Raw genomic sequence first — 27069 nt, 5'->3', positions numbered from 1 at the left:
GAAAGTAAAAATGAATACAAAGCCTCCGAATGCAGTTTTTATGCGTTTTTATACGGATGACGCCGTGGCTAGAAAGTGTGAGCGTGTGCGTATAATTTCTTGTGTTTGGTAGTTTCTATAGTTTTCGCCTATTCTTCACTTTCACAAACAAGAAATCCCCCTTGCCTTTGTTTGTTTATTTATGGAGCCTGACGATACAGCGAATTCGAAAGGCGCAACCTTGTATTCTATCATCCTTGGTAGGCACACATAACCGTGACTTCACAGACCAATTGAAATTCGGTTTTTCGCCATAACCATAAACAGCTGATTGTTCGTTTGCGGCCATTATATTAATGAAAAAATAACTAATTTCCTCGTCACGGTTCATGTTGTTATCTCTCCATTGGTTTCTGCATTTTTGAAATGCACAAATAACGGAAAACGTATGTAAATATCAGCTGTTTATGGTAGTCACTTCATTAATAAATGACAGTTAATATGATTAAGCCCATGGTTAAGGTTATAGCATTAAGCTTTGGCACCTCTAATTTAACCCTATAATATAACCATCTGTGCCCCATCAGCTCATACGGTCACCAGCAAATTACCATTTCTCGTATTCATTGATCATCCTGAGGATTACGCCATTTTCGTTATTATCTTCAAGTTGTTTGCTAAATTGAAAAACAATTCCTAAGAAACGTCTAAGTGCAAAGGTATCAACAAATGTTAATGGTGGTGGTGTTTACTAAACAAGTGATAAAACCAAAGGCAAACAAACAAGAAAAAAATCAAAAACAAAATATATCATCAAAACAAAACAAGATGTAAACATTTTTAAGTAATCGGCCATTTGAGATTCTCAAAACAAGAGTGCGCGTGTGTGTAAATTTGTATGTAAACTAAAATACCCTGCAGGGAAAAGTGCTAGTTGTGAAGTAGAATACTAACAGTTCACTTTCAAATGCATTTTTAATAAGGCGTTGCCCTAGGAAAAGTCAATGCCAATGTCAAGGCCATGTATCAGCAAAATAGCAGTTAAAATACTAGTTCATACTAGGGGCAAACAATTTAACTCCAATAAGTTTCTAAAATATACAGTAGGCCAATCAAAAATATACAAAAAACATCCATTCCATTCCAACGTTTTAAATATTCTACTACATATTAAAAGTGAACACAGAATTTATTTTTTTCTTAAGGTTATGTACAGTTTGTCAAAAAAATCTTTGCATATGAAAACAAAAAAGAAAATATTAAAAGATGCATTGGATTTTAATTGAAATAACAACTTTTTTTTTATTTATTTTTTTTTAACAATGTTTTACAAAAACATGTTTTCCAATATATTACATAAAAAAACTTCTAAGGCGATAAAAATATGATAATATAGGGTTTTTCAGTAAGAGCGCTTCAACTTTTGAACTTTTTTGAATAAAACACAAACGGTTTGACTTTTTTAACTAATTTTTTTTTTTATTATCGAGTTTGAACATATACATTTAAGTATGAAATTCGATTTCTTGAACCCAATTTTCGACCACTCTTTTGCATAAATCGGCCGAAATTCCAGCAATTTCGCGTTCAATATTGGCTCTGAGCTCACAAATCGTCGCCGGCTTGTTACTGTAGACCAATGACTTCACATAACCATGGCCGTAATGGTCTTAAAGTAGCAGCAACAAAACGATTATTTTCATAAAAAATGTGCACGATTTGCAATCGTTGCTCAAGTGTGTAGCGTTCCATGATGAAATGTATACTAATGAAGTTTCCAAATGACAAGCGGAAAATGAAAAATATTGCGTCGTTCGCCCTTCCTATCGGAAAAAAGTTGAAGCGCACCTATTGAACAACCCTATATACCTATACTAAAACATAAGAATAGCTCAATTTCTCTGCTGTCAAAAAAGTGTTTGCAGAATTGGTTGAAAATCAAGTTTGGTGAAATTTTGGGTAATTTTGGGGTTAATAATTTGAGTGTCCTCCTTGGGCATCAATTACCGCTTGAAGACGACTTCGCATTGTTTTAATTAATTAGTTTCGAACTATCGTATTCCAATGGTATTATTTCCCACTCATCTCTGATGAATCTTATTAATTCAGTTTTATTAGTTGGCGATCATTTTCCTACTTTTCTTTTCAAATGCACCCACAAATTTTCGATTGGGTTAATGTCGGGACTTTGGGCGGGAGTATCAATAACTTTGGGGCAGTTGTAGAGTAACCAGCACCTGCATAAATAAGATTTATGTTTGGGATCATTATCTTGATAGTATTTGTATTTAAATTTGTTCGAATTTTCTAATAGTGGAAGTCAATTCGTTTTTTAAAATATCAAGATATACTTCCTTGGTCATTATTTCGTCACTTCGTTGATTTACAACCCCAAACCATTAATGACAGTTTTTCAAACTTTACGGTAGGGATAATATTTTTGTTTTGTAGTGCTGTTAGAGGCTTACGCCAAACTCTCTGGGGTCCATCATGGTAGTAGAGCATCATTTTCGTCTCATCTGAGAAAATAACGTCAACCCAGTACTCTGTGGGAAGTGATATGTGCTCGGTGGCAAATCGCAATCTTTTATCAACGTTTTGTGCTGATAACAGGGGTTTTTTCCTAGCCACTCTTGAAGAATATTTGTGTTTTTGCAACACTTTTCGAACAGTTTCATGAGAAACTCTTAACCCGTAGACTTTTTCCACTTGAAGAGCTAATTCTCTTGTACTGCTTTACGGACTATTATAAATAGTTTTAATATAATGTTTAAAATAATGTCTGTAGATCCTTTGAACTGGAGTCTTCTTCATTTTTAGCACGGTTTATTATATTACATTTATTATATTACTGTACATACAGTTCTAATTTTGAGGGAGAACATATCGGCGATTCCTCTGGCTGATTTGCCTTTGTAGTGATTGAAATAACCTAATTGAATAATATTTCTTGAAACTCGGTTTCGTGGCATTTTTTTTATTCAAGTCTGAGATCACTTGTAGCACTGAAGACAATCTGTTTACAACTAAATAATTTCTTACCCCTTTCACATTCCATACCATTAGCAAAAAAATCCAAAGGAATGAAATTCGCGGAAAGTAACTGCATTTTTTTTTGTTTTCATCAGTTATGCAAAGATTTTTTGACACTTTTTAAATAGAGTAAACATCTTTTTGTTGTTGTTTTTGTAATGTGTGCGTTTATTTAATAACTGTTGGCGCCTAATAGTCGTAGACAAGCACAGTAATGCATAATTTTTTTTTTTTTTGCTTTTTTATTTGTTGTTGGAATTCTCGCTCAAAGCTAAAATTTTAAATTTTTCTTCACTATGTCAAGATATTCTTGACAAACTGTATATGACACGTCATGCAAGTAAAGTAATCGGTTAAACATTTAATAATTGGTTCAAACTTGCCCTATAGATTAGTTCTAAAAAATTTAAAGGGAATTCTTAAAAAAAAAGCCAATAAGCACATAAATAGAGGTATTCACTTTAGGGAAGTAAATAAAATTAATGCTGGTTAAGTCCCAGATTTTATTATATTTTAAAATATTTTATGCCTCCATTTGCTGGGAGTATTTTTTGCGATGCGCCTTTTTAAAAAAGCAAAAACGTTTTTTATTCAATCAAGTGTATTTTTTAATTACACTTCATGTCCATCAGCATTTCAATGTAAATCTAAATAATGACAATATGGGTGGTATAAAATTGCTTCGAATGCTTGCTAAAATACTTTTTAGTTTTACTATACTAGTTTGGCTTTTCCCTGCAGGGTACTTATACGGCCATTTATGAGTAGCATGAACGCTACAGAAGAGATCGTGAACGCATCGAGGATGACGAACGTAGTGCCAAGCCGTCGATATCGAAACAGACCGTCGAATGAAAACATCAATAAAGTGAAAGAAAAAGTAAGCATTAATAGAAAATAACCATCAGGAAGCTCACAGAGGACTAAAATATTGCTTATGGAACCGTTCAGGGCATTGTAGTTGATGATTTGCCTTTGCGTCGTATTGCTGCAAAGTTGGCTCCGAAGTACCTGAACTCTATGCAACGACGTTAATCGTTAATCTGGCTAAAGACATGATTTCCAAGGTTAAGTCCGATCCAGCATTCATCAAACGTATCTTTATTGAAGACAAGACGCGGGTTTATGAGTACGACATGCAATCCAGACATCAGACGAGTGAGTGGAGAGCTCCGAATGAACCAAGACTAAAAAAACCACGTCGTTTTCAGTCACAAAAGAAAGCGATGCTCATAGTTTTTATGGATTATATGGATTACAAGGGTATTGTACACCATGAATTTTTGTTAAAAGTTCAGACAGTTAATTAGGACTATTATTTAGGCGTTAAGAGACATTTATGTGGAGCAATTCGCCAAAAAAAAAGAGAGGATAATAATGAGGGAATAAATGTACGCCTTTTTCTATGTATATACTGATGATATTGTTCTCTTAGCTGATAATCCTAACGGCATGCAATCTATTATTAAAAAACTAGAAATATATTGCGCTGAGTGGAACATGGAAGTAAATTCAATGAAATCTGAGATAATGGTCTTTAGAAAAGGTGGTCAACTAGCCAAGGCAGAAAAATGGTGGTACAAAGGTGAGGAAATAAAAGTGGTAGCAGAATGTAAATAATTTGGTGTCATTCTCACATCCAAAATGACGTTTGCTAAACATGTGCAAGCCAGAAATAATTCAGCAAAAGCTAGCATTAATAGTACATGGAACGATTTCTTAGCTAAGCCATACATCTCATACAAAGCCAAATGGAAGCTGTTTCAGACTGTGTGCAGAGCCATACAAACATACGCCGCTCAAATCTGGGGTTATACTCGTACGCTGTTCGAAGAAGTAAATAAACTTCAGCGTTATTTTATTAAAAGAATTTTCAAACTACCTGACTTCACCCCGAATTATGCAATAACGCTAGAAACTAACGTGGAAGATAGCTACTTATATTCATTAGAACTACATATGAAATATATTTGGAAAACTATCTATAAATACAACAGCAGTAGACTCGCGCACAAACTTACACAGTGCATATTACGAAAAAACGTGTTCTGGCTCAAACAACTCAATGACTTAGGGATGGAGTTTGGCCTAAAGCTTGAAGAAAATATAACTGCTACGGACTGGCAAGATCGCTGTACCCAGCTTTTATCAAGCATTAAACTACAAAATTTAAACACGGCAAAACAAAAAGCACTATCAAGCACCACACGAATATATAAACACTTAGATCACTCAAAAGGAGAATCATATTTTAGAGAAGATATGCGGTTAGCTGACATATCAACAATATTTAAAGTAAGATGCGGGTTGTTAAAATTGAATGCAATAGCTTATTGAAACGCGGTAAAAATTTGCACACTATGCAACTCAAACGAAGAAGAAGACATGTACCACTTCTTAGGAAGGTGCCCTGTACTGAAGGAAATCAGACAAATATACTTAAATGCAGAGAAGCTAAACGACGCACATACCGGTATTTTGATAATCTAGGCGGCCAAAACTGTGTTAACGTTTTTTATAGTCTTAAATACTTTTATTCATCATCATTTAGACCATGGACTTTTTTTATTGAACTATTATATTATTAACCCTTAAATGACCGTGATATCTTTAAAGATACAACCATTTTGTACTAGAATAAATAGAAAATGAATTTTTTTTGGGTATTTATGGGTTAAATTATATAAAATAAACATCATTATTAATGTTTTAATTATTTATTATCAAATGCCAAGTTTCACAGAAGGTGTCAAATAAAATACATTATTTGAACCAAAAAAAAAATTTAATTTAATCAATAACCTTACGTCAATAAGAACTAAAGCAAAATGAAACAAATTAAAGGAAAAAATTACAAATTTTCATTATCTGATGAATCAGATTCATTAGGTTGGGCCGGAATGAGTAAACTTAACGTTTCCGGTAAATATGATTTTAATTTTCAGTAGGCGGATACAATTCATTTTTTGCTTTTTGAATAAGTGTGTAGCAGGGAAAAATTTTTGTACATGTGTTCCTTATAACTTCGTACTGAGCACTTGTTAGATCAGCATCAATCATCATTTTCAATGCTTGCATTGGTGATAGAGAGTGGATTTCTGTTTTCCTTGGAAAATGCCTTTTTTGTATTTTATCGCACGTATCGGAGAGTTTTGAATGTCATTTAATACTTTAGAAGCATCTCTCTTTCCACTTTTGATTAACTCTACTGAAGCAGCATGCATAATCAAGTTTTGCCCTTTACTGTAGATCTAAATTCTGCAGTTTTGCGTCTTTTAGATCTTTCACCTGAGTCACTGAAGTGTTTCTGAGGACGGCCACATCGTTTCGGTATTGCTGCAACAGTTAATTCAAAACCTCCTTCCAACCAAGACTTGTACTTTGATAGGAAAACATCTTCCTTTTTATGTACTTGTAGCCACTTTTTCTTGATTTGTGATTTAAAATGTGAAAAATTGTGCTTAAGAGCTGATATCTGTTCGTCAGAGTATTTTTCACTTGACAAAAGCGCCTGTTGTAAAGAGTTTAATTTTTCGTCCAAATTTGGTAAATTCTGAGCTTGCATGCGGTCGAATAGGTATTTTCGAGTCACAATTCGAACCCCTGAAGTGCCTTGAGAACCTTAAACAAACCAAAAAATAACAAGAATAGAAAACGCTTTAAAAAAAAACTCTTCCATGAAACTTTTGAAACTCCACAATTAATTAATCTGCTTTTTTTTGTGGCTAATTCTACTTTATTCTACATCTCAAAGCATATGTACACAATCTGAAAAAAAATTCAAGCTTGGACGGACTTGGAAGTATAACTTTCAGCTTAACGAATAAAAAAAATATGTGTAAAAAATGCATTATTTCTCCTTGTACGGAATTCAATACATTACGTTATTAATGAACAAAATCTATAAAATATTTATTAAATTTGGAAAAAACATACCCGAAGCTTCAATTTCCATCATTAAAACGAGACATATAACTTTAAATAAGTTAACTTTACTTTTTTGAAGATTTGTTGCTTGCCGAACGCCGAGCGAGATATGTGTAGTATGTTAAGCAATGAACTTTTGACTGCCAATACGGCGGTAGCGCACGCGACGAAAAAGCGCGAGAGGGGGTGGAGTGAATACTCTATTGTGTTATCTTTCTATTTTATTCATTATTAAAATCAATTAATGCATTTTACAAAATTGACTTTTGGATTAGATTATCAAAATACCGGTATGTGCGACGCTGAAGTAATATATATGCTAAATGGCCAAAATTTTAGAACACTAACTGTATATACTCAGCGTGGCACTATAGAGATTTTCTTATAGCAGAGTTCCATTATTAATTAATTTAAGAGCTGTGACAGACAACATCGTTATTGTCACAAACATTTTTATTTATTTCTTTATTTACTTTAATACATATATTAAATGAATTAAGGTATGAATCAAATCAATTGTTAAGCATAATTTTTTATAAATTAAATAAAGAATTACCTACTACTACAAAAGAGAGGATTTGTGAAAAAAAACTCGTGGATTTTGCACCATGATAACGTGCCGTCACGCAGGCTCAGCATTATCTATGAATTTTTGATCAAGTACGAAACGAATACGGTCCAACAGTCAGCAAATGCACATGATATGGCTCCACGTCATTTTTTTTCTGTTTGAAAGAGCTAAAAACCACCAAGTGGAACACGTTTTAATAACTGAAAGGCTGATGGCCATACCTAAAATAGAGTTCCAGAAATTATTCGGATATATGATATCACTTTTGAGGCATAAACATGTATTTTGCATTTTTGAGGATATGTTCCGAGAACTTTTCGATCAAGGTGGTAGACCCCCAGTTTGCTCAAAAAATGATCGCAAATTTTAATGAAAAAATCGAATCCTGCATCCGTGGTCGTGGTGTACAACTGTCCAATATCATTTTAAATTTATAATTTCTTGTTTTATTTTGTTGTGAAAATGCAAATTTTTGTTTTTGAAAAATCTTGTACATCTATACTAATATTATAAAGAGGAAAACTTTGTTTGTTTGTTTGTTTGTTTGTAACGAATAGGCTCAAAAACTACTGGACCGATTTTAAAAATTCTTTCACCATTCGAAAGCTACATCCTCCACGAGTAACATGGCTTACATTTTATTTTGGAAAAAAATAGGGTTCCGTAAGATATTTGGATTTTTCGGACACAAACTGAAAAAAATCTTATATATAAAATAAAGTCAACTTTTTGTGTGTGTTCGCTAACCGGCCGTGTCTGCACCGAATTAAACCAAACTTACACACATTGTTAAGAAGGTATTGAAGATGGTTTCCGTATAGTTTGGATACCTATTGGTGGATAGGGCTCGAGATATAGGTCAAAACGTGGACCCGGGTAACCTTCGGATGTGTATGTACAATATGGGTATCAAATTGAAGCTGTTGGTGAATGCTTTAGTACAGAGTATTTTCATGCCGCTCCGTGACTGGGGTATCGAGATATAGGTCAAAACGTGGACCCGGGTAACCTTTGGGTGTGTATGTACAATATGGGTATCAAATGAAAGCTATTGATAAGTGCTTTAATACGGGGTAATTTTCATACCTATCGATGACTAGGGTCTCAAAATATATGCCAAAACGTGGACCCGCCGTGTCTTTGAACCGAATTAAACCAAACTTACACACATTGTTAAGTAGGTAATGAAGATGATTTCCGTATAGTTTGAATACCTATTGTTTGATAGGGTCTCGAGATATAGGTCAAAACGTGGACCCGGGTAACCTTCGGACGTGTATGTACAATATGAGTATTAAATGGAAGCTGTTGGTGAATGCTTTAGTTCTGAGTATTTCCATCCGCTCCGTGACTAGGGTCTCGAGATAGAGACCAAAACGTGGACCCTAGAATGTGTTTGTACAATATGGATATCAAATTGAAGCTGTTGGCGAATGCTTTAGTACAGAGTATTTTGCATGCCGCTCCGTGACTGGGGTCTCGAGATATAGGTCAAAACGTGGACCCGGGTAACCTTTGGGTGTGTATGTACAATATGGGTATCAAATGAAAGCTGTTGATAAGTGCTTTAATACGGGGTAATTTTCATACCTATTGATGACTAGGGTCTCAAAATATATGCCAAAACGTAGACCCGCCGTGACTTTGCACCGAATTAAACCAAACTTACGCACATTGTTAAGTATTGAAAATGGTTTTCGTAAAGTTTGGTTGTAATTCGGAGCACTGGCAATGGGTACAGCGTTCTTTTGAACCAGCCATAATGTCGCTTACTTTTTTAACGCTTGGGGCGGAACTGAACTGTCAAATTGACAGTGTGGGTTACAATGGGTCTATATTTCTTTCTGATTTGGATGCCATAAGGAAAAAACGTAAGTGCAACATGTAAAAATTGTTTGTGAATTTTTTTGGAATGGATTTTGTAACAGTGAAGAATTTCTTACGAAATTTGAGAATTTAATGTGAAATCCGAATGAAATTATGTGTTCGTGAAAAAAAAAATTGTTTCGTTTTTTTTTTGAAAAATATAAATGGATAATGGTTAAAAAAGCTCCAATGCTTAATAAAACATATAAATTGAAACGAAAAATTCATGGATGATCAGGAAAAAAGACGATTGTTTATTCATATGCGTTGATTTGAAATTTAAAAACAATCTTCTTTTTTCCTGATTTTCAATTTATATTTTATATTTACTCAAAAACAAATAGAAAAACAAAAAATATTGTTTATGCCAAAGCGCTTGAATAAAGAATAAAGAAATAAATAATATGAAAATCATATATTTTCTGTTCTAAACCATATCTATTCTATTTTAGTGTGCCCAGTGAAGGGGGCCGGGTTTGCTAGTATATAATATATAGAAAAATGTGCTTATTTTTCAAGTCGATGCTTTCAACTCTAATTTCATTATTAGTCAAACACTTTTATTATGAGTTCATTGATTGATTTTCGATGGTTTTCAAGTATAATTAGGATCAATGTGCCATTGTTTTCGAAATGCTGCTATCTTCTGGCCTTTTGAGTGCTTTTTGCTCATTCATGCAGACCATTCTTATATAGCATGATCATGTCGTTAGCGATATTCGCTTGTATTTCATCATGCCAATGCAAGCAAATATTTATACATAAACAAGCCAAAGTCACAAAAACAATTTCGGTTCGTTATTTGTCTGCGATTTTAATGCGTAGAAGTCAATATTTATCATACGCCCACACTCACTCTACCCTTTCTCTTACTTTTCTACCTCTCACTATCTATGTATGTCTCTCTCTCTCTCGCCCTGTCTCTCTTGCTCTTCTGCACTTTTACTGACTACAATGTTTTGGAATTTTTATTCGCATTTAGGGGATTTCCTTACCCCAGACGTATCTACTGAGTTTTTACCATTTATTGTTCTCATGTTTTTCTTTCAAAATCTTCATTAAACAAAAGTCACATCTGTTTATAAATGCAATGTTTTTGTTTTCATTTCAAAGGCACAATTCCAGGAAGACTACGATTTTTACCATTTGCTTTGCAATTTGTGCATTTCGTGTAATGAAAAGATGTGCAAACAAATAGTAATGCATTAGTATACATATGTACATAAACACATACATCCATACATATATATATACCGTATATGAACACTGGTTGACAATAAATGTATGCACATACATATGTATGTATGTTTGTCTCAATGTTTGTTTTCATATATTTTCACCCATCAGCCACCAGCTCAGTTCATCCATTCGAGCGCACCTAAGCGAGCGCTTCGTATTGTCGCATAAATTGCACATAATTAGCCATTTTTGGCTTTTGGCTATACCCAGACACATTTACTATAGACGCAATAATAATAAAACAACGCTTGAGTACAATTAAAGCTGCGGCAACAACAACAACAAACACCACTATTAATATCAACTCAGCTGGCAGCCATCAAAGCAATAGAAATATTAAAAGATATATTTGATCGTCCGTTGCCGCCGCCAATGGGAGACTTGCACTCGATCAAGTCTTTTAATGGCGTCAAATAAAATATTTTTGCGCATTTAGAGAAAGTGCATACAGAGGAAACTACTCGACTACGACGTGATGGGCTGTGGATAGCCAAACAACCTGCAAACTAGTCATTTAACCAGCTGCCCTGCCACTTGATGGCTCTCGTACATCTGATGTATGCAGCTACAGTGGCGCCACTGCCAAATCGGACAACAAGGCAAATATTTTTTTCGTAAAAAATATTTGAATTAAAACAAATGGATAAAAATGGAAAATGAAGAAGAAAAAAAAAACATATAAGGATTATTCAGGCCAATATTTGATAATTCGGTAAACTTTTTAAGTCTGACTGCATTTACTTTTCAAGCGTAACGTAACAAGTAAGTTGGGGTATTCTAGTGTACAGGCATGAATTTCGCCCCGTTTTTGAAGCGCTGTACAAAGAAAACTAGAAAATTTATACTATCTATTTTTTTATTATTTGTTTATTGATTATTAATTATTACATTGAAAACTAACCCAAAACAAAAAAAGCATTAAAATTGGCAAAATTATGCGCAGTCAAAGTAGGGGGTCCAAAAAAAAGAAGGTATACCAGCGTGCATAATTCCAGCCCTCCTGGTGATCTGGAAAATAAAACCCAAACGGATTCTTAATTATTATAGATGCAGCTATCGAATGAGCCTTGGACAAGTTAACATTTTTTTTTTTTTTTTGAAAAATAATTTTTTTTAATTTTTTTTTGCTAATTTTCTTAACAATTCCGATTTTTTTTTAAATACTAAATGAACAGTTATAGTTTCGAGCTACGGTCATCCAATGAATGACTATTTTATAGAACATCCTCTCCAAACTTGCAGTGAACCGGTTCATTAAAACTCGAGATATCCGTACCGCCAGCTCGAAAAAGTAATTTTGAGAAAAACGCATTCAAAGTTTTCAGACAAGACGGATCGGAACCGATGCCATGTCCCCAAAAAAGGCTATAACTCATGAAATAATAAGAAATAAAAAAAATCCGCTTAATGACATATTCTTAAATGTCTAAACTTTGAAAATATGCAAAAAACATTTAGATTTTTTCAAAGTTCTACACTAGAATACCTCCTTAATATTTTGGTAAGGTTACAAGTAAGCTGATTTATTTTATTTCAAAGCTAGAAATCAATTAATATTTGACTAAACTGTACAAGAACAAAATTTTATATTTTTTATTTTGAAGATCTTACTGAAACTCCAAGGCGCAAATAAGTAGGTGAATGTCAGCATAGGGATGTCAACAAACAACAGCTGATGCAATAGCAAATACATGCTCCGCCACTGTATTCGATTTGCCACCTCAATAACTCGGTATTAGTTTGTTCGGTATTCAGCAAGAGTTGCAGAAAACGAAATTGATAAAATAAAAGTTAAAAATGAGTTCAACTTTGGCGTGACATAAACGTAAATGAGGTATGAGGTATTACCACCGTAGCCGAAAGGGTTGGTGCATGACTACCACTAGGTAGGTTCGAATCGCCATGCATGAAACAGCAAAATGATAGAACAAGTTTTTTCTAATAGCGTTCGTCTCTCGGCAGGCAATGACAAACCTGCGAATGTATTTGTGCCATGAAAATTCGCTTCATAAAAAACCATTTGCCGTTCGAAGTCGGCTTAAAATTACAGGTCCCTTTATTTGTGGAACAAAACCACACCACAAATAGGAAAAGGAGCTCGGTTAAACACCCAATAAAGGGTGTCAGCATCAATTATACGTACACATCATCTTTTAATGGTGAAGTGCAAGTCCAGTATTTCAGAAGTGTTGAAATGAGCGTAAAACCGCATAAGAATCGAAAGTTCGTTATTGCTTTTACATAGCTTTCCTGTAAAAATGAATGGACTTAAGACCTTCTAATTTAAAGCCAAGTAAAAATATAAAAACAAATACAAAAAACTTACAAAAACACAAAACAAAGACGGCGATGTGGTGACTGACATCCAGAGCGTACTTAAATTATGGAGAGAATACTTATCGAACTTGTTAAATAGTGACAGCTGCCCGACCATGAGAAATGAGCATTGCGATAACATGGCTGAAGAACAACAAAGCCGCGGTTGCCAAAGGACTGCCGGCTGAGCTATACAAGCATGGCATAAAGGAGCTGGTAAAGTGCATGCATCATCGTCTAGTGATGACTACCACTCGGAATCTAAGTGTGCTCCACCCAATCAATAAGAAGGATAATCCAACAGTCCGTGCCAATTATCGCAGTATTAGTCTTCTAAATAACGTCTATAAGATATAAGCGAGCGTATTGTGTGAATTGATTGGACCTTATAGTTGTGGTTTAAACCTGGAAAGTCCACCATCGTCAAGATATTCATAATACGCCAAATCTTGGAAAAAACCCATGAAAGGAGAATCGACATCCAACATCTTTTCGTCGACTTTAAAGCTGTATTTGACATTACGAAAAGGATATACCTGTAACTAACCTGAAACTAATACGGATATGCTAGATGACGGTGTTCAATACCAGGAGCACCATCAGAATTGGGAGGGACCTATCCGAGCCGTTTGATATCAAACAAGGTTTCAGACAAAGTGACTCGCTGCCGTGTGGCTGCTTTAATCTAATGTTGGAAAAGATCGTGCGAGCCGAGGCACAACATTTTATAAAAGCGTACAATTGTTGGCGTATGCCGATGATATTGATATCTTTGGGCTAAGTAGGCAAATGAGTAGTAAAGTCCTCTCTCTACAAGGCTCTCATCATGTCCGTCCTAATGTATGGCGCAGAAGCGTGGGCGATGACAATATCTGATGAAGCTTTGCTTGGAGTGTTTGAGAGAAAGATTCTGCGCAAGATTTTTGGATCTTTGCACGGTGACGACGAGTATCGCAGGCGATGGAACAATAAGTCGTATGAGCTTTACGGCGACATGGAAATGGTACAGCGAACTAAGATCCAGCGGCTGCGTTGGCTTGTCATGTCGTCCGATTGGATACAAACGCTCCGGCTCTGAAAGTTTTCGATGCGGTACCAACTGGTGGTAGCAGAGGAAAAGGAAGGCTTCCTCTGCGTTGGAAAGATCAGGTGGAGAAGGACTTGGCTTCACTTGGTATGCCCTACTGCGGCCTGTTAGCACGAGAAAGAAACGACTGGGGCGCTTTGTGAAACACGGCCAAAATCGCGTAAGCGGTTATCGCGCCAATTAAGAAGAAGAAGAAAGTCCATAGATACTCGATAGCGAAAATTAAGGTTGGCTTCCACTAAGAAAGAAAAGAGCGCTAGAAATTGACCTTAAAAACAATTTAACCATAAATATTATTTTTTTACGTTTTGCAACAATGGGAAGATTGCTGAGCTTTAGACGAATATTATTTTTAAAAGTATGTTGATTTACTTATTCAAAAATAAAAACACTACTTTTATTAAACTTTATTCAGTTTAAAAATATTTTATTGGGAAACATTTTTTCTATGTTGTTCGACTTTGGCTTGCAGCCACTGTAACAGTACATTACCTGTACTAACTCACTCATAGACTAATATATGTTCGCGCATATCTATACTGGGTATACCACTTTGTGCCCCACGGAAGATCCCGTGGCGACAGTGGTTGATGCAAGCAGCTGATATTTTGCCACATGCATCCATTGCTCTATGCGACTAAAGACTTTTCTATGTATGTATGTATGCGAGTACGTATGTATGTATGTACTAAATCTTTATATGCCTGCACCCAACTGATTGCACGTCTGACTGCTGCATTTCTCCACCTCACTGCAGCACCCGTAACTTAACCACCCGGTTCGTTATTTATGTGCGATTGTCTTTTCCAACCTGCCGCCAAAGCAGGCGCTCAGCTAACAACAAAAACAATATAAACGACAACTATAAATTTTGCCTCAAGCTGCATTCGCACAGTTGTCATCTGTGGTCTATTAAAATTGCCCGTCTCAGTGATTGCATTTCATAGAGATTTTACTTCATCTGCTTTGTTGTTTTTGTTTTTGTTTCGTGCTCGACTTAAATGAGGCGACAAATCTTGTCATTTTTCTCTGTGTGATGAGATTTTAGCTGCATGCGAGTTAATTAAAAGTATTTAACTGGCGATTTTAATGGGGATATTTCACAGATAAATGGATGCGTTTGTTGTTTTGAAATGCATGCGTATGCATGTATGTGTGTATGTATGTAAGTACTTGTGCGAATGGTAAGATGATAGGTATGTGTGGAAAATGTGCACGAAAGTGCGATGAGGCAAGCGAAGGTTTAATGCTACTTACAAATTTAGGTCACTCTCGCTCAGAAATAGTAACTTAGATGTGGCTGTAATAGCTAAACAGAAAGTAGTGTATCGCTCTAGTCCATATATAGATCCAGTGTAATGCGATAAGACTGGCAACTTTAGGCTATGGTTTAAAAATGGTCGCAGTTGATTACACTGGTCTACAAAATTATTGATGGTGATGATGATTAATTGTTGTCGCGCCGATCACTGGGCGCAGAGTGCACTACAAAAAGGGGTCCATCATGTCATAATTTTGAGAAAATGAGAGGCTAAAATCCATAAAAACATGATTTTTGATTGAGGCATTCACGGGATACCGACCGACCGACCGAAGTCCTCCAGCGAGTCAATCAAAAGAAAGAAAGGAAAAGTAAGTTATTATTCGGAGTGGAACACTAGTCCAACTGGCTACATGATGACTCACAAAATGGTATACAGATGGATCCAAAACGTTTATAGGAGCAGGAATTGTGGGGTCTTTAGCACGGTGCACGGGTACCACAATTATCCATAATGGAAACAGTGGTAATCATACCCAAAAGAGGGTTCGAAAAAGTAAAAATTAAAATTTCGTACAGTTAATCAGTCGTCAAAGGCTTAAATAGCTTTACGTTAAATTCAAAAGCCCTTATAGGGTGTAACAATGCACTCAACAAACTGGCAACTCTTAATCAGATTTCTCTGATTTAGGTACCAGGACATGCGGAACACGAAGGAAGCGGGAAGGAAGCGGGAAGGCAGTCTTTTATGCCAAAAAAGAGCCGGAAAGGCCAATTATTGGACCAATTTTTTGGCTGTAACAAACCTAAAACAAGAAACTAAAACATGGACCCAAAAAAAACCAAGGAATACCGGAACGCCACAAACGACCTTAATCACGTCAAAAGGTTCCTGAACTTTAATACCAACAGATCAAAATCTGCTCTAACTCTAGACAAAAAGGACCTCAGATTATCTTGTTGAGCACTTACAGGCCACTTTGCCTGCAATAAAAATTTCACTACAATATGTAGGACCATCTAGCATTAATTTATGCAAGCACTGCTTTGATGAAGATGAGTCTCTGGAACTCTTAATCACCAAATTGGAAGTATTAAGACGCGGAGACACAGAATTCTGCGCTCGTAACTACTAGAGGATGAAGATTTATGAATGAGATGGTTCGATGCCTCTTCTTCTTAATTGGCGCGATAACCGCTTACGCGATTTTGGCCGAGTTGGACACACCAAGTGAAACCAAGTCCTACCTCCAGCTGGTACCGCAACGAATACTTTCAGAGCCGGTGCGCTTGTATCGTGTATGTCGTCGCTCATACAGCTCATCGTTCCATCGCCTGTGATACTCGCCATCGCCAACGTGCAAAGGTCCAGAAATCTTGCACCGAATCTTTCTCTCAAACACTCCAAGCAACGCTTCACCGGATATTGTCGTCGTCCACGCTTCTGCGCCATACGTTAGGACGGGCATGATGAGAGTCTTGTAGAGAGAGGACTTTACTACTCAATTGCCTACTTAGTCCAAAGTAGCACTTGATGGCAAGAGAGGTTCTACGTTGGATTTCAAGGCTGACATTGTTATAGGTGCTAATGCTGGTTCCTAAATAAACGAAGTATTTTACAACCTCGAAATCATAACTGCCTACAGTGACGTAGGTGCCGATACGCGAGTGCACCGAATCTTTGTTTGACGACAGAAGATACTTCGTTTTGTCCTCGTTCACCACCAAACCCATACGCTTTGCATTTTTATCCAGGTTGGAGATGTCAATCAATCGATCAATCTGGTCGCAGTTCATAAAGGCCTTAGCCTAACCCGCACAACCATTACCAAGTTATTATTATTGTTATGTTTTAAATAATTTTGTTCATTTACTAAACTCTCCCTCAACAACCCTCCAATAATTGTATATCATTTCCATAATTATTTTACGGTACTTCTTAAAGTTACAGTTCCACTCTACCAAATTTTATTATTGAGTTAGAGCAAAAAAACGCGCAAAACTTTTTACTTCCATTACTATTTTTATTTTTGCACCAAATAAATCGCTTGATAATTAATAATTTTTTTTACAAAAATTTAATTCTAGTCCTCGATTTTTAATTTGAAGTTTTCGCCAAATATACAACTACTGCTACGAAGCCGAAACTATTACGCTTTGAAGAATTTATCATTATATTTCTTGCAGCGTCGCCATCAGCTGCAGTAGGTCAGTGCCCATGCACGACGTGTGGGTCAAAATGTCATTATGACTGTAATTCGATTTGCACACTCATACACACACACTCTCAATTGTGCCTGCGGCGGATTTTGCTCCGCTATTCGACCGTACAACCATTGAGACGTCTCGCTAGCCACCTTGTCTAAGCGATCGGCTAACTGTCCAACCAAATAGAAATTTGTTTATTATTCATTACTGCGGTGGGTACAAATGTTTGCATTATTTTGTATTGAAATTTATAAGTAAACATGGATGAATACACCTCTGTGCAAATATTTACAAATTGTGCTAGATACGGTGGTTCCACAGGCGAAGACAACAAGAAAAAATTGTAAGAGAAAGGTAAAAGGCAGTGTGGAGAGTGAAGATGTTTGCCAGTGTGCGATATCAGCAAAGTCCATTGCAATGCTTTTGTTTATGCAATTGCCGGTGATGTTTTCGTTTTTTTTTCTACTCACTTCTTTCTTTGTGCGGTGGTATTATCAGTGTTGTGTATTTCATAAATTCACAAGCGTCGATAGATAAAAAGCAGCAAACAAGCGCTGCTGAAGCATAAACTTTTGCCACATTACTTTGGTGCAAAAAAACAACACAAAAAACTGGAAAACGCCTAGCTGCTCAATGAATGGATGGGCTGATCGTTTGCAAAAACAGCATAGACGGTGCAAGAGGAAGGGAAGGATGAGAAGCACCACATAAAGTCAAAGAATACTTACATACATATGTATGCAGTTATAAATAATCGATAAAACTAACAAAATACAGATCGATTGATTTTGTAAACTTTAAAGTGATCTTGCGATGTTTAGAAAAAATTTGAATTTAATTAGTTTATTTTAGTTTTGCGCGCACGATCAATAGCTCACGATCTGCAATGCGATATACCTACTCCTACTTTTTCATTGAACTCAACCGCTCAACGGAACGATTCACTCACCCGCTAATATCGTCAGCAGTAGCCACCGATTCACGTCAGTCGTTCGTGTGCATCATGAGTCATGTTGCGTTTAGGGAGATCATTCATTAGTTAGCCCAATCGACGAGTTCAACACACGCCACCTACGCAATTTATATAAACAGTGTAGAGAGAAGTCAGCAAAATGTGGAAACAAAAAGATACATTTCTGTTGCTGTTTGAAAAAAAATTAGAAAAAAAGCCTCGCTGAGGGTGATCGCAAACGTTAGTAAGATAATTATTTCCTTTGATTTTCGGTCCAGAGTGAATCATGGCAATTTGCACAATTCGAATTTAATTTGTTGTCTGCTGCCTGACGCTGCCAATAAATATTAGCGCAGAGCAGCACACATACATATGCACGAGTACACTTGTCGTGGAGCGTGCAAAACATATCAGCTACCGAATTAGTTTTCTTACGTGACAATGACACAATCATTATTAGCTGGTTATAATTAATTTGGTTTATAATTAATTCGGTTTACTCACCCACAGTCTTGATTATTTGAAAATCATCCAGATGATATTTGCGCACACCTTTCGCTGTTTCGACGCTGCTACTGTCATCTGTTTCATCATCATCACCCTCATCATCAGTCTCATTGCCATCATCCTCCTCATCGGGATCATCTTCTTCCTCCTCTTCGGGATCATCATCCTCCTCATCGAGCTCTTCATCATCATCTTCCTCCTCCTCTTCGTCATCTTCTTCTTGTACCTCCTTAGTTTTGTGCGCCTGTCGTCGCGCTTCATCATCCACTACACATTTGGACGCCTCTTCCTCTTCGGTTTCCTCACTGCAATCGGATTCTAGTGGATCTGAAGATTCGCTGGAGCCTACACTGTGACTTCCGCCGCCGCCACCGCCACCACTGCCATTACTTTTTCCGTTGGTTGTGCCATTAAAGCGTGCGCTGCCAAGTTTGAGTGTGAACGTGGCATCGTTAGTGGATTTTTTATCGAAAAATAGAGAAGTGTTTGGTGCCATTTTGCTGCTGGAGCTGGGGCCCAAGTTTCGCAGGCGCGTGTATGTGGTAGCCGCAGACATGCTACTGTGAATGCGCGGGCGTGTGTGTGTAGATGGGAGTAAGTACTGACGAGAGGTTATATCCAATCGTGTTGCTTAGTGTCTGAGAATGAACAAAAATGAAAGGAATAATTTAATTATAATAGGTCTATTTATAAGTTCGTGCGGTTTTACAACAGATGGCGTAACTTGATTATTATTCCATCGATCCACATTTCCAAACATTCATTGGAGAGCTACTGTCGTAAGGCACAAACGTCAGTATAAGTTTTTTATTTGAAGCGTAAACAACAATATTTTTACCACACTTGAAAATGTCGAATTTCGTGCCAAATAATGTGTTTTTGCGGGGAATTCTTCTTCATTATTTTAATATGAAGAAAAAAGCAGCCGAAAGTCATCGTATCTTGGTGGAAGTTTATGGTGAGCATGCTCTATCTGAGCGAACGTGCCAGAAGTGGTTTGCACGCTTTAAAAGTGGTGATTTTGGCTTGGAAGACGAAGAACGCGAGGGTGCGCCGCCAAAGTTCATGGATACCGAATTGGAGGAATTGCTCGATCAAGATCCGGCTCAAACGCAAGAAGAGGTTGCAAAAACTTTGGGAGTTGATCAATCAACCATTTCCAAACGTTTAAAAGCCATGGGAATGATCCGAAAGGTAGACCATTGGGTGCCGTATGAATTGAAGCCAAGAGACGTTGAACGCCGTTTTATGGCATGCGAACAACTGCTTCAACGGCACAAAAGAAAGGGTTTTTTGCACCGAATTGTGACTGGCGATGAAAAGTGGGTCCATTACGACAATCCAAAACGTCGGGCAACGTATGGATACCCTGGCCATGCTTCAACATCGACGTCGGCGCAGAATATTCATGGCCTGAAGGTTATGCTGTGTATCTGGTGGGACCAGCTGGGTGTTGTGTATTATGAGCTACTGAAACCGAATGAAACGATTACGGGGGATGTCTACCGACGACAATTGATGCGTTTGAGCCGAGCACTGCGAGAAAAACGGCCGCAATACGCCGATAGACACGACAAAGTTATTTTGCAACATGACAATGCTCGGCCACATGTTGCACAAGTGGTCAAAACATACTTAGAAACGCTCAAATGGGATGTCCTACCCCACCCGCCGTATAGTCCAGACCTTGCGCCATCCGATTACTATCTCTTCCGATCGATGCAACATGGCCTGGCTGACCAGCACTTCCGTAATTACGATGAAGTCAAAAAATGGATCGATTCGTGGATTGCGGCAAAACCGACCGAATTTTTCACAAAGGGAATCCGTGAATTGCCAGAAAGACGGGAAAAAGTAGTAGTAAGCGATGGACAATATTTTGAATATTAAATTTGTAACCATTTTACGTCAATAAAGTTTCAAATTTCGAAAAAAAAACCGCACGAACTTATTCATTTTTTTATACTATATTAATACTATTTAGAACTAAAATGAAATATTTTGCGATTTATGCGAAAGGTATGATATGATATATGTTGCATGCGAAATTTGGCCAGTATATAATTTTTGAAGTAGATTCCATTTTCAACCGAAAGTCTCAATGGGAAACTCGGCTTTCAATACTACTTACACACTTGCGAATATATTTACAATAAGTGTAGATTTCTCTATTTCCGCATATAAAAGCTACAATAATCGCAAATTTTCTTAAAATGAAAGGGAATGAATTTTTGATCAATAATGTGTTTTTTTTTTCTTTTTTTTAACTTTTTGTTTACTCAATTACTAAAAGTTATACATAACATAAATTATTTCAAAAAACTTGTGAAATATTGTACTAAATTTTATGCATTAGAAAGTCGTTAAAAAACTTGTCGTTTAGTACTAAAAGTCAGGCATTTCAAAGTCATTAAGAAAAAATGTTTCTAATTTGTACTAAAAATCTAACAAAATGGTGCGGAAGCGCTAGTTGGATTCTGGAAGAATCACCACTTAAACCAACTAAAAATCTTGCACTGGTATGTCGTTAAGAAAAATTGGAGCATTTTGTACTAAAAACTTGTATTGAAACATCGGTAAGACAAACTTGTATATGCAGAAGTATGAAGTTCTAAGAAAGCTATATAGAAAAAGTTGGTTTTAAAAATGTTGTACTAAAAATTTTGTACTAAATTTTATTTTCTTGAATGAGTTTCTATATTCAGCAAATGTACAGGTTTCCTAAACTATGAAAACTTTCTATTCAAAATTTAGTACTCAAAAGTTTGTGCTAAAAATTTAGTACTAACATTTTTCAGTGAGTACTAAATATATAGTACTAGTAGAGTAGAATGGGGTAAGATAGGTATGGGGGCACAATAGGTAGGTGGGGTTTTCGTCGCACTGTTTTTCCAGAGGTCACTCGTCTTATTTGAATTGAATACGTGGTGGGGAACAACGTTCGCGACTGTCATTTCGGCCGTCACCATTGATTAGTTATCCTAGTTCTGGCGTCGTGTAGTTTTTTGTGAGGTTTTCTCCGACATAGCATTTTTTTTATTCTACGGTGCAGTGCATTTAATGCATGTAAATATTTGTCAGGTGAGTTTTATTTTACGTAGAAAATAATGCTGAACACGAATAATGTGTTAGTTTTTTGATATTTTTGTTTTTAAAAAAACTATCGACACTAACATAAAACATGTGCTTGGGGGCACTATAGGTCAGCCGTCTGGGGGCATTATAGGTCACTACTTTTAATTGAATAAAATAAATTTTAATTGTTTTTGCAGCGAAATGGTGCGTAATTATGTGCGAAAAACGCCGAAACGAAGTGAAGAAGACGTAAAAAACGCAATCACGGCAGTCCGAGATGGCGCTAGTGTTCGATCAGCCTCTCAACAATTTAAAATTCCGTTCGAAACATTGCGTGCTCGCGTGATGAATTAAAGAAAAATTCCTAACTTTTATAACATGTGCAGTGTTCATACTCTTTAAATAAAAGTTAAAACGTTAATTTCCAAGCCATGTACATTGTTCTTTTCCCCTCACATATAGTGACCTATCGTGCCCCCCGATTTTGAAAATATCGAAAAAAAGTACCTTTGTCTTATTGAATGCAGCTTCCAAAATATTTAGCCAAACATAAGTCAGTATAACCAAAATGTTAGCAGATAAATAACCTTTCAAAATCTTGCTTATTTTTCAAAATCAATGCAAAAACACCGTAGCAAGAGCTCTCCAAAAAAAAATGACCTATCTTACCCCATTCTACTCTACTATAAATATAGTACTAAAATTCTTCTACCAAATTCAACAAATTCCTGTATGCAACTTAACTCTATGCCGTAAAACAACGTATTGCTTACGGAAGTAGGATCCGTGCCTAAAATGTAGACCTCATATCAGGCACCTGATGACGTTTTCTGACCAAAAGTTAAAAGCTCGTATCAGACTCGTGATGTCTTCTTCTGGTTATTCACGCAACAAATTCTACAGAGCAAATATTTAAACAACTGAAAATACAGAAAATTCACGATTTATAAGGCAAGGGGTTAAAAACTTCGAAAAACAATTTGTACTAAACATTAGCAATAAGTTAGCTTGGGCTAGCTTCGCTATGAAACAGATTCAAGCTCTTTAAAAGTACTAAAAAAAGTTCGTACTAAAAATTTTGGACCTTTATCTTATAATAAAAATCTTTTTTTTTTTAATTCATTTTTTTTTTTAGTTTTTTATTTTTACTAATAAATCAGGGCAATATACAAAATCGCTCGCATGAAAAATAGAATTTTTTGCAAAAAACTTTATACTGAGTTCTTGCGGTCAAGGCTTATTTAGAGCATTTAATGAAATCCTTCAATAATAAAAAAAAAAGGCAGGAAAGCCAAATTCACTTCCAAACAAAACGCCTATACTAAATATTTAAAAGTTTAAGTACTAAAAACTCAGAGCCTGTAGTTTAATATTTTATTGAAAAAATTTCATGCACTAAAATATTTGTACTAATCAAAGTTTATGTACTAAAACATCGAGGACAAAATATCTCTATTCGGCAAATTCATTTCCGATATGAATTTTGATATATCGGTTGCAAATCCTTTTCTTTTGAATAAACAAATAAAGCTGCTAGTGCTGGCAAGTACTAAAATATCGACTTTTTGTTCTAATAAAAGAAAAATCCCATTAGACGAATATATTAAATACCAAATATCCTTAATAAATATTTTACGCTTATATTTGAGTTTTAAAAATTATGTTCTAAAATATGGACTTAGTTAAGTATCAAAAACTATAAAACAAAAATTCAACAGAAAAAACGATAAAAGCGCGAAAATGTTGAAAATTCTATAGTGAGAAGTTTTATTAAAAAATTTATGTTCTAAAAATTGTGTCCTAAAATTATTAAATTTTTCCAAAAAATTCGTTGTGCTGAAAGAGATACAATAGATTTGTGGAGTGAAAATTATGTACTAAAACAAGATTAATTTTCATATTGCCAAAACAATAAAATTAAATGTATGTCACAAAAGTGGCACACCTCAAATCAAGTCGAATTTTTACATTCTAACTACTCAAACTGCGTATGTTTATATTATATTTATATTAACCATAAAAACCAAGTGAATCTGTGCTGAATTACTTCTCTACGGTTTTTGGACGGCGTAATAACTATATACACTTCTTAAAAGATTTGTACTAAAAATGTTCTAAAAAGTGTACACTAAATTTTTTCATGAAGAATTGTGCACTTAAAATGCTGCACCAAAAAGTTTATTCTAAAGTTATGAGTACTAAAAATGTTGTACTAAAATAATGTTTTATGAATAACTTTAGTATACAGTTATACAACTGCTCTACTAAAAAGTTTATACTAAGTCTATATATATAGAAAAAATTGTTCTAAAAATGTCCTGAAATATTTTTATGAGCTCTTTAACAGATACTTTTTCATAGCTTTTGTTTTGTTTTCATAGTTTTAATTTAAATTTATTTTAGTTACGAAAATACGTGACTTTATTCACAATTACATTAATAAAACGTGTTTAATAACTATTAACTTATTAAAAATTGTGTACTAAAAATGTGCTAAACTATATTGTACTATAATTGTACTAAATTGTACTAAAACTATATTTATGAATAGTTGTATACTAAACTGATTTATACCAAAGAGAGAAATTTTGAGTTATCCCTTTGAAAATTAAAGGGGGCTCAAGAGTGTGAAAAAAAGAGTAAAGAGTATATGAAATAAAACTGTTGTATGAAAAATTAGGTAATAAAAATATATAAACTTATTACAAATTTTGTACTAAAAATGTACTAAACAGTTTGTACTAAAATGAATTTTATGAATAACAGTATACTTAAACTGATGTCCTAAAAAGTTTATACTAAAGCTATATTTATCAAGAAAATCGTTCTAAAAATGTTCCAAAATATTTTTATAACTTCTTTGACAGATGCTTTTGTGTTTATTTGCTCTGAAATAAGTCGGTTTTCATAGTTTTAATTTAACTTTATTGAAACAGCGGATATTTAAGTGAAAAACCAAAACCTGAGTTATAAAAAGAATGTGACTTTATTCACAATTTCATTAATAAAAGGGGTATATGAAAAGTAATAAATTTTTCTATAAACCTGTTGACGCAACACAGCAGGAAAAGTAAGTGCAGATTTAGAGAAAATTTGTAGGCATTAGAGAAATATTTTTATTTTTACTATTTATAGGGGATATATACAATATAACCCTAACTTGTGCTTATTAACACAAGAGCTGCAAGAGAAATATAGAAATAAGCATTTTATAAAAATATATATAACAAAATTAATGTAAAGGGTGATTAAATTTCAAAGGCCGATGTTGAATGTGAACCACACCTAAACGGCCAGTTTTTCCTACATTTCATTTGACATTTTTCAATTTCAGACTAACTCAATTTCAACCATGGAAATATACACAATCGAGCAACGCGTTAAAGTTATTCAGGTTTATTATGAAAACGGGCGTTCAAATCAAAACGCATATCGCGCATTTCGTGATTTCAGTGATGAGGCACATTTTTACCTCAGTGGATTTGTCAATAAGCAGAATTGCCGCATTTGGGCGAATGACAATCCAAGAGTGATTGCCGAAAAACCAATGCACCCACAAAGAGTGACTGTTTGGTGCGGTTTATGGGCCGGCGGCTTCATTGGACCGTATTTTTTCCAAAATGAGGCCGGTCAGGCAGTTACTGTGAATAGTGTTCGCTATTGTGAGATGATAATGAACTTTTCATGGCCCGAATTGGAAGATATCGATGTGGACGATATGTGTTTTCAACAGGGCGGAGCCATTTGTCACACAGCTAACGAACGAATAATCTCACGTCGCGGCGATGTCAATTGGCCGCCAAGATCATGTGATTTGACACCGTTTCTTTAGGGTTATTTGAAAGAAAAGGTGTACGTTGATAAGCTAGCAACAATTCCAGAGCTAAAGGATGAGATAATTCGGCACATTAACGGCATAGAGCCTCAATTATGCCTCAGCGTCATCGAAAATTTGGACCATCGGATGGAGATGTGCCGCCGAGGCCCCGGCGACCAGTTGCCCTATATTTTCTTCCTTACGTAATTGAGCTATATCAATATTATCATAAGAAAGAGATACGACAATAATTTCATAAAAAAATTGTATTTTATTCAAACTCAACACCGGCCCTTGAAACTTAATCACCCTTTATATGTAAAAATAAATTCTGTATAAAATATCCTTTAAATGCAATCAATACATTTTTGTATTTTGCCATTTTACCTTAAATCGCTAAATTCTCTTGTATATTTGAAGGAAGCAAAGTGACATGAAAATAAAAATATTTACTGCAAAAACAATGCAGACTAAAAATTCATACAATTTCGATTTGCTATTTTCAATTTAAATTTCTATTTCCGATAACATTCTCATACAAAAAATGTCAGCCAAATTGAGGTTGCCTTGCATGCCAGAAAGGGCAAAGGCCTAACAAGTTAGCTCATACGATTTCGCCACGTCCACACTGCAGTCTTCCTGCCACACACTGCACTCCTTGGCTGCCAGCCCATTGCAATTTTTTCCAACATCAAGTTTAATTTTCAATTGTGTGCATGTGACCTAATGACATAATAAATTTTTTCAATTAACCCCTTCGATGACTCTCAACAGACAAGTGTGCATTTGTGCATATGTATGACATGTTCGTATGCATGCAAGTATATCTATAGATATTTACTAGTTACTATGGTAGTAAAAGCACATTCCCTCACTCCTCCTTCCAGTGATGTACGAGTTGGCCTTTGTTAATAAAAATTGGCACGCGCACACTCACACAGTTCAACAGACTTGGCCGCTAAATAATTTTACGATTAAATTGGCACACATATGACTGTATTAGTGCCAAGGAGTACTCAGCCATTCGCCTGCTTTTCACTCAATTCTTTTCACTGGCATATGTCTACTTCATTGTCGTCTTTTTTATGTTTGAATTGCGTTCTGCTTCTTTTTTTTTTTTTTTTTTTTTTGTGCATTTCTAGACAATATTGTAAATGGCTTAAATATGTGTGTTATGTTTGCATAGGAAGTGCATATGTTTTGCGGCACATTGCTGGTACGTACATAGATG

The 27069-nt window shown here is 35.5% G+C and overlaps 1 protein-coding gene across 7 annotated transcripts in view; it reads right to left on the bottom strand.

Moving 5' to 3' along the window:
* The window catches only part of LOC128860397 (cAMP-dependent protein kinase catalytic subunit 3), a 132542-nt gene that overhangs the window by 72262 nt on the left and 33211 nt on the right, over window positions 1–27069 (bottom strand). For all 7 annotated transcript variants that reach the window (XM_054097904.1, XM_054097905.1, XM_054097909.1 and 4 more), the window contains one exon: window positions 18944–19584. In XM_054097904.1, the coding sequence (XP_053953879.1) occupies window positions 18944–19502 (559 nt within the window). In that variant the 5' untranslated portion in view covers window positions 19503–19584. The remainder of the gene's footprint in view (window positions 1–18943; window positions 19585–27069) is intronic.

This window comes from Anastrepha ludens, chromosome 4 (assembly GCF_028408465.1).
Source record: "Anastrepha ludens isolate Willacy chromosome 4, idAnaLude1.1, whole genome shotgun sequence".
Taxonomy (NCBI): domain Eukaryota; kingdom Metazoa; phylum Arthropoda; class Insecta; order Diptera; family Tephritidae; genus Anastrepha; species Anastrepha ludens.
This window is presented reverse-complemented; position numbering and strand designations above follow the sequence as displayed.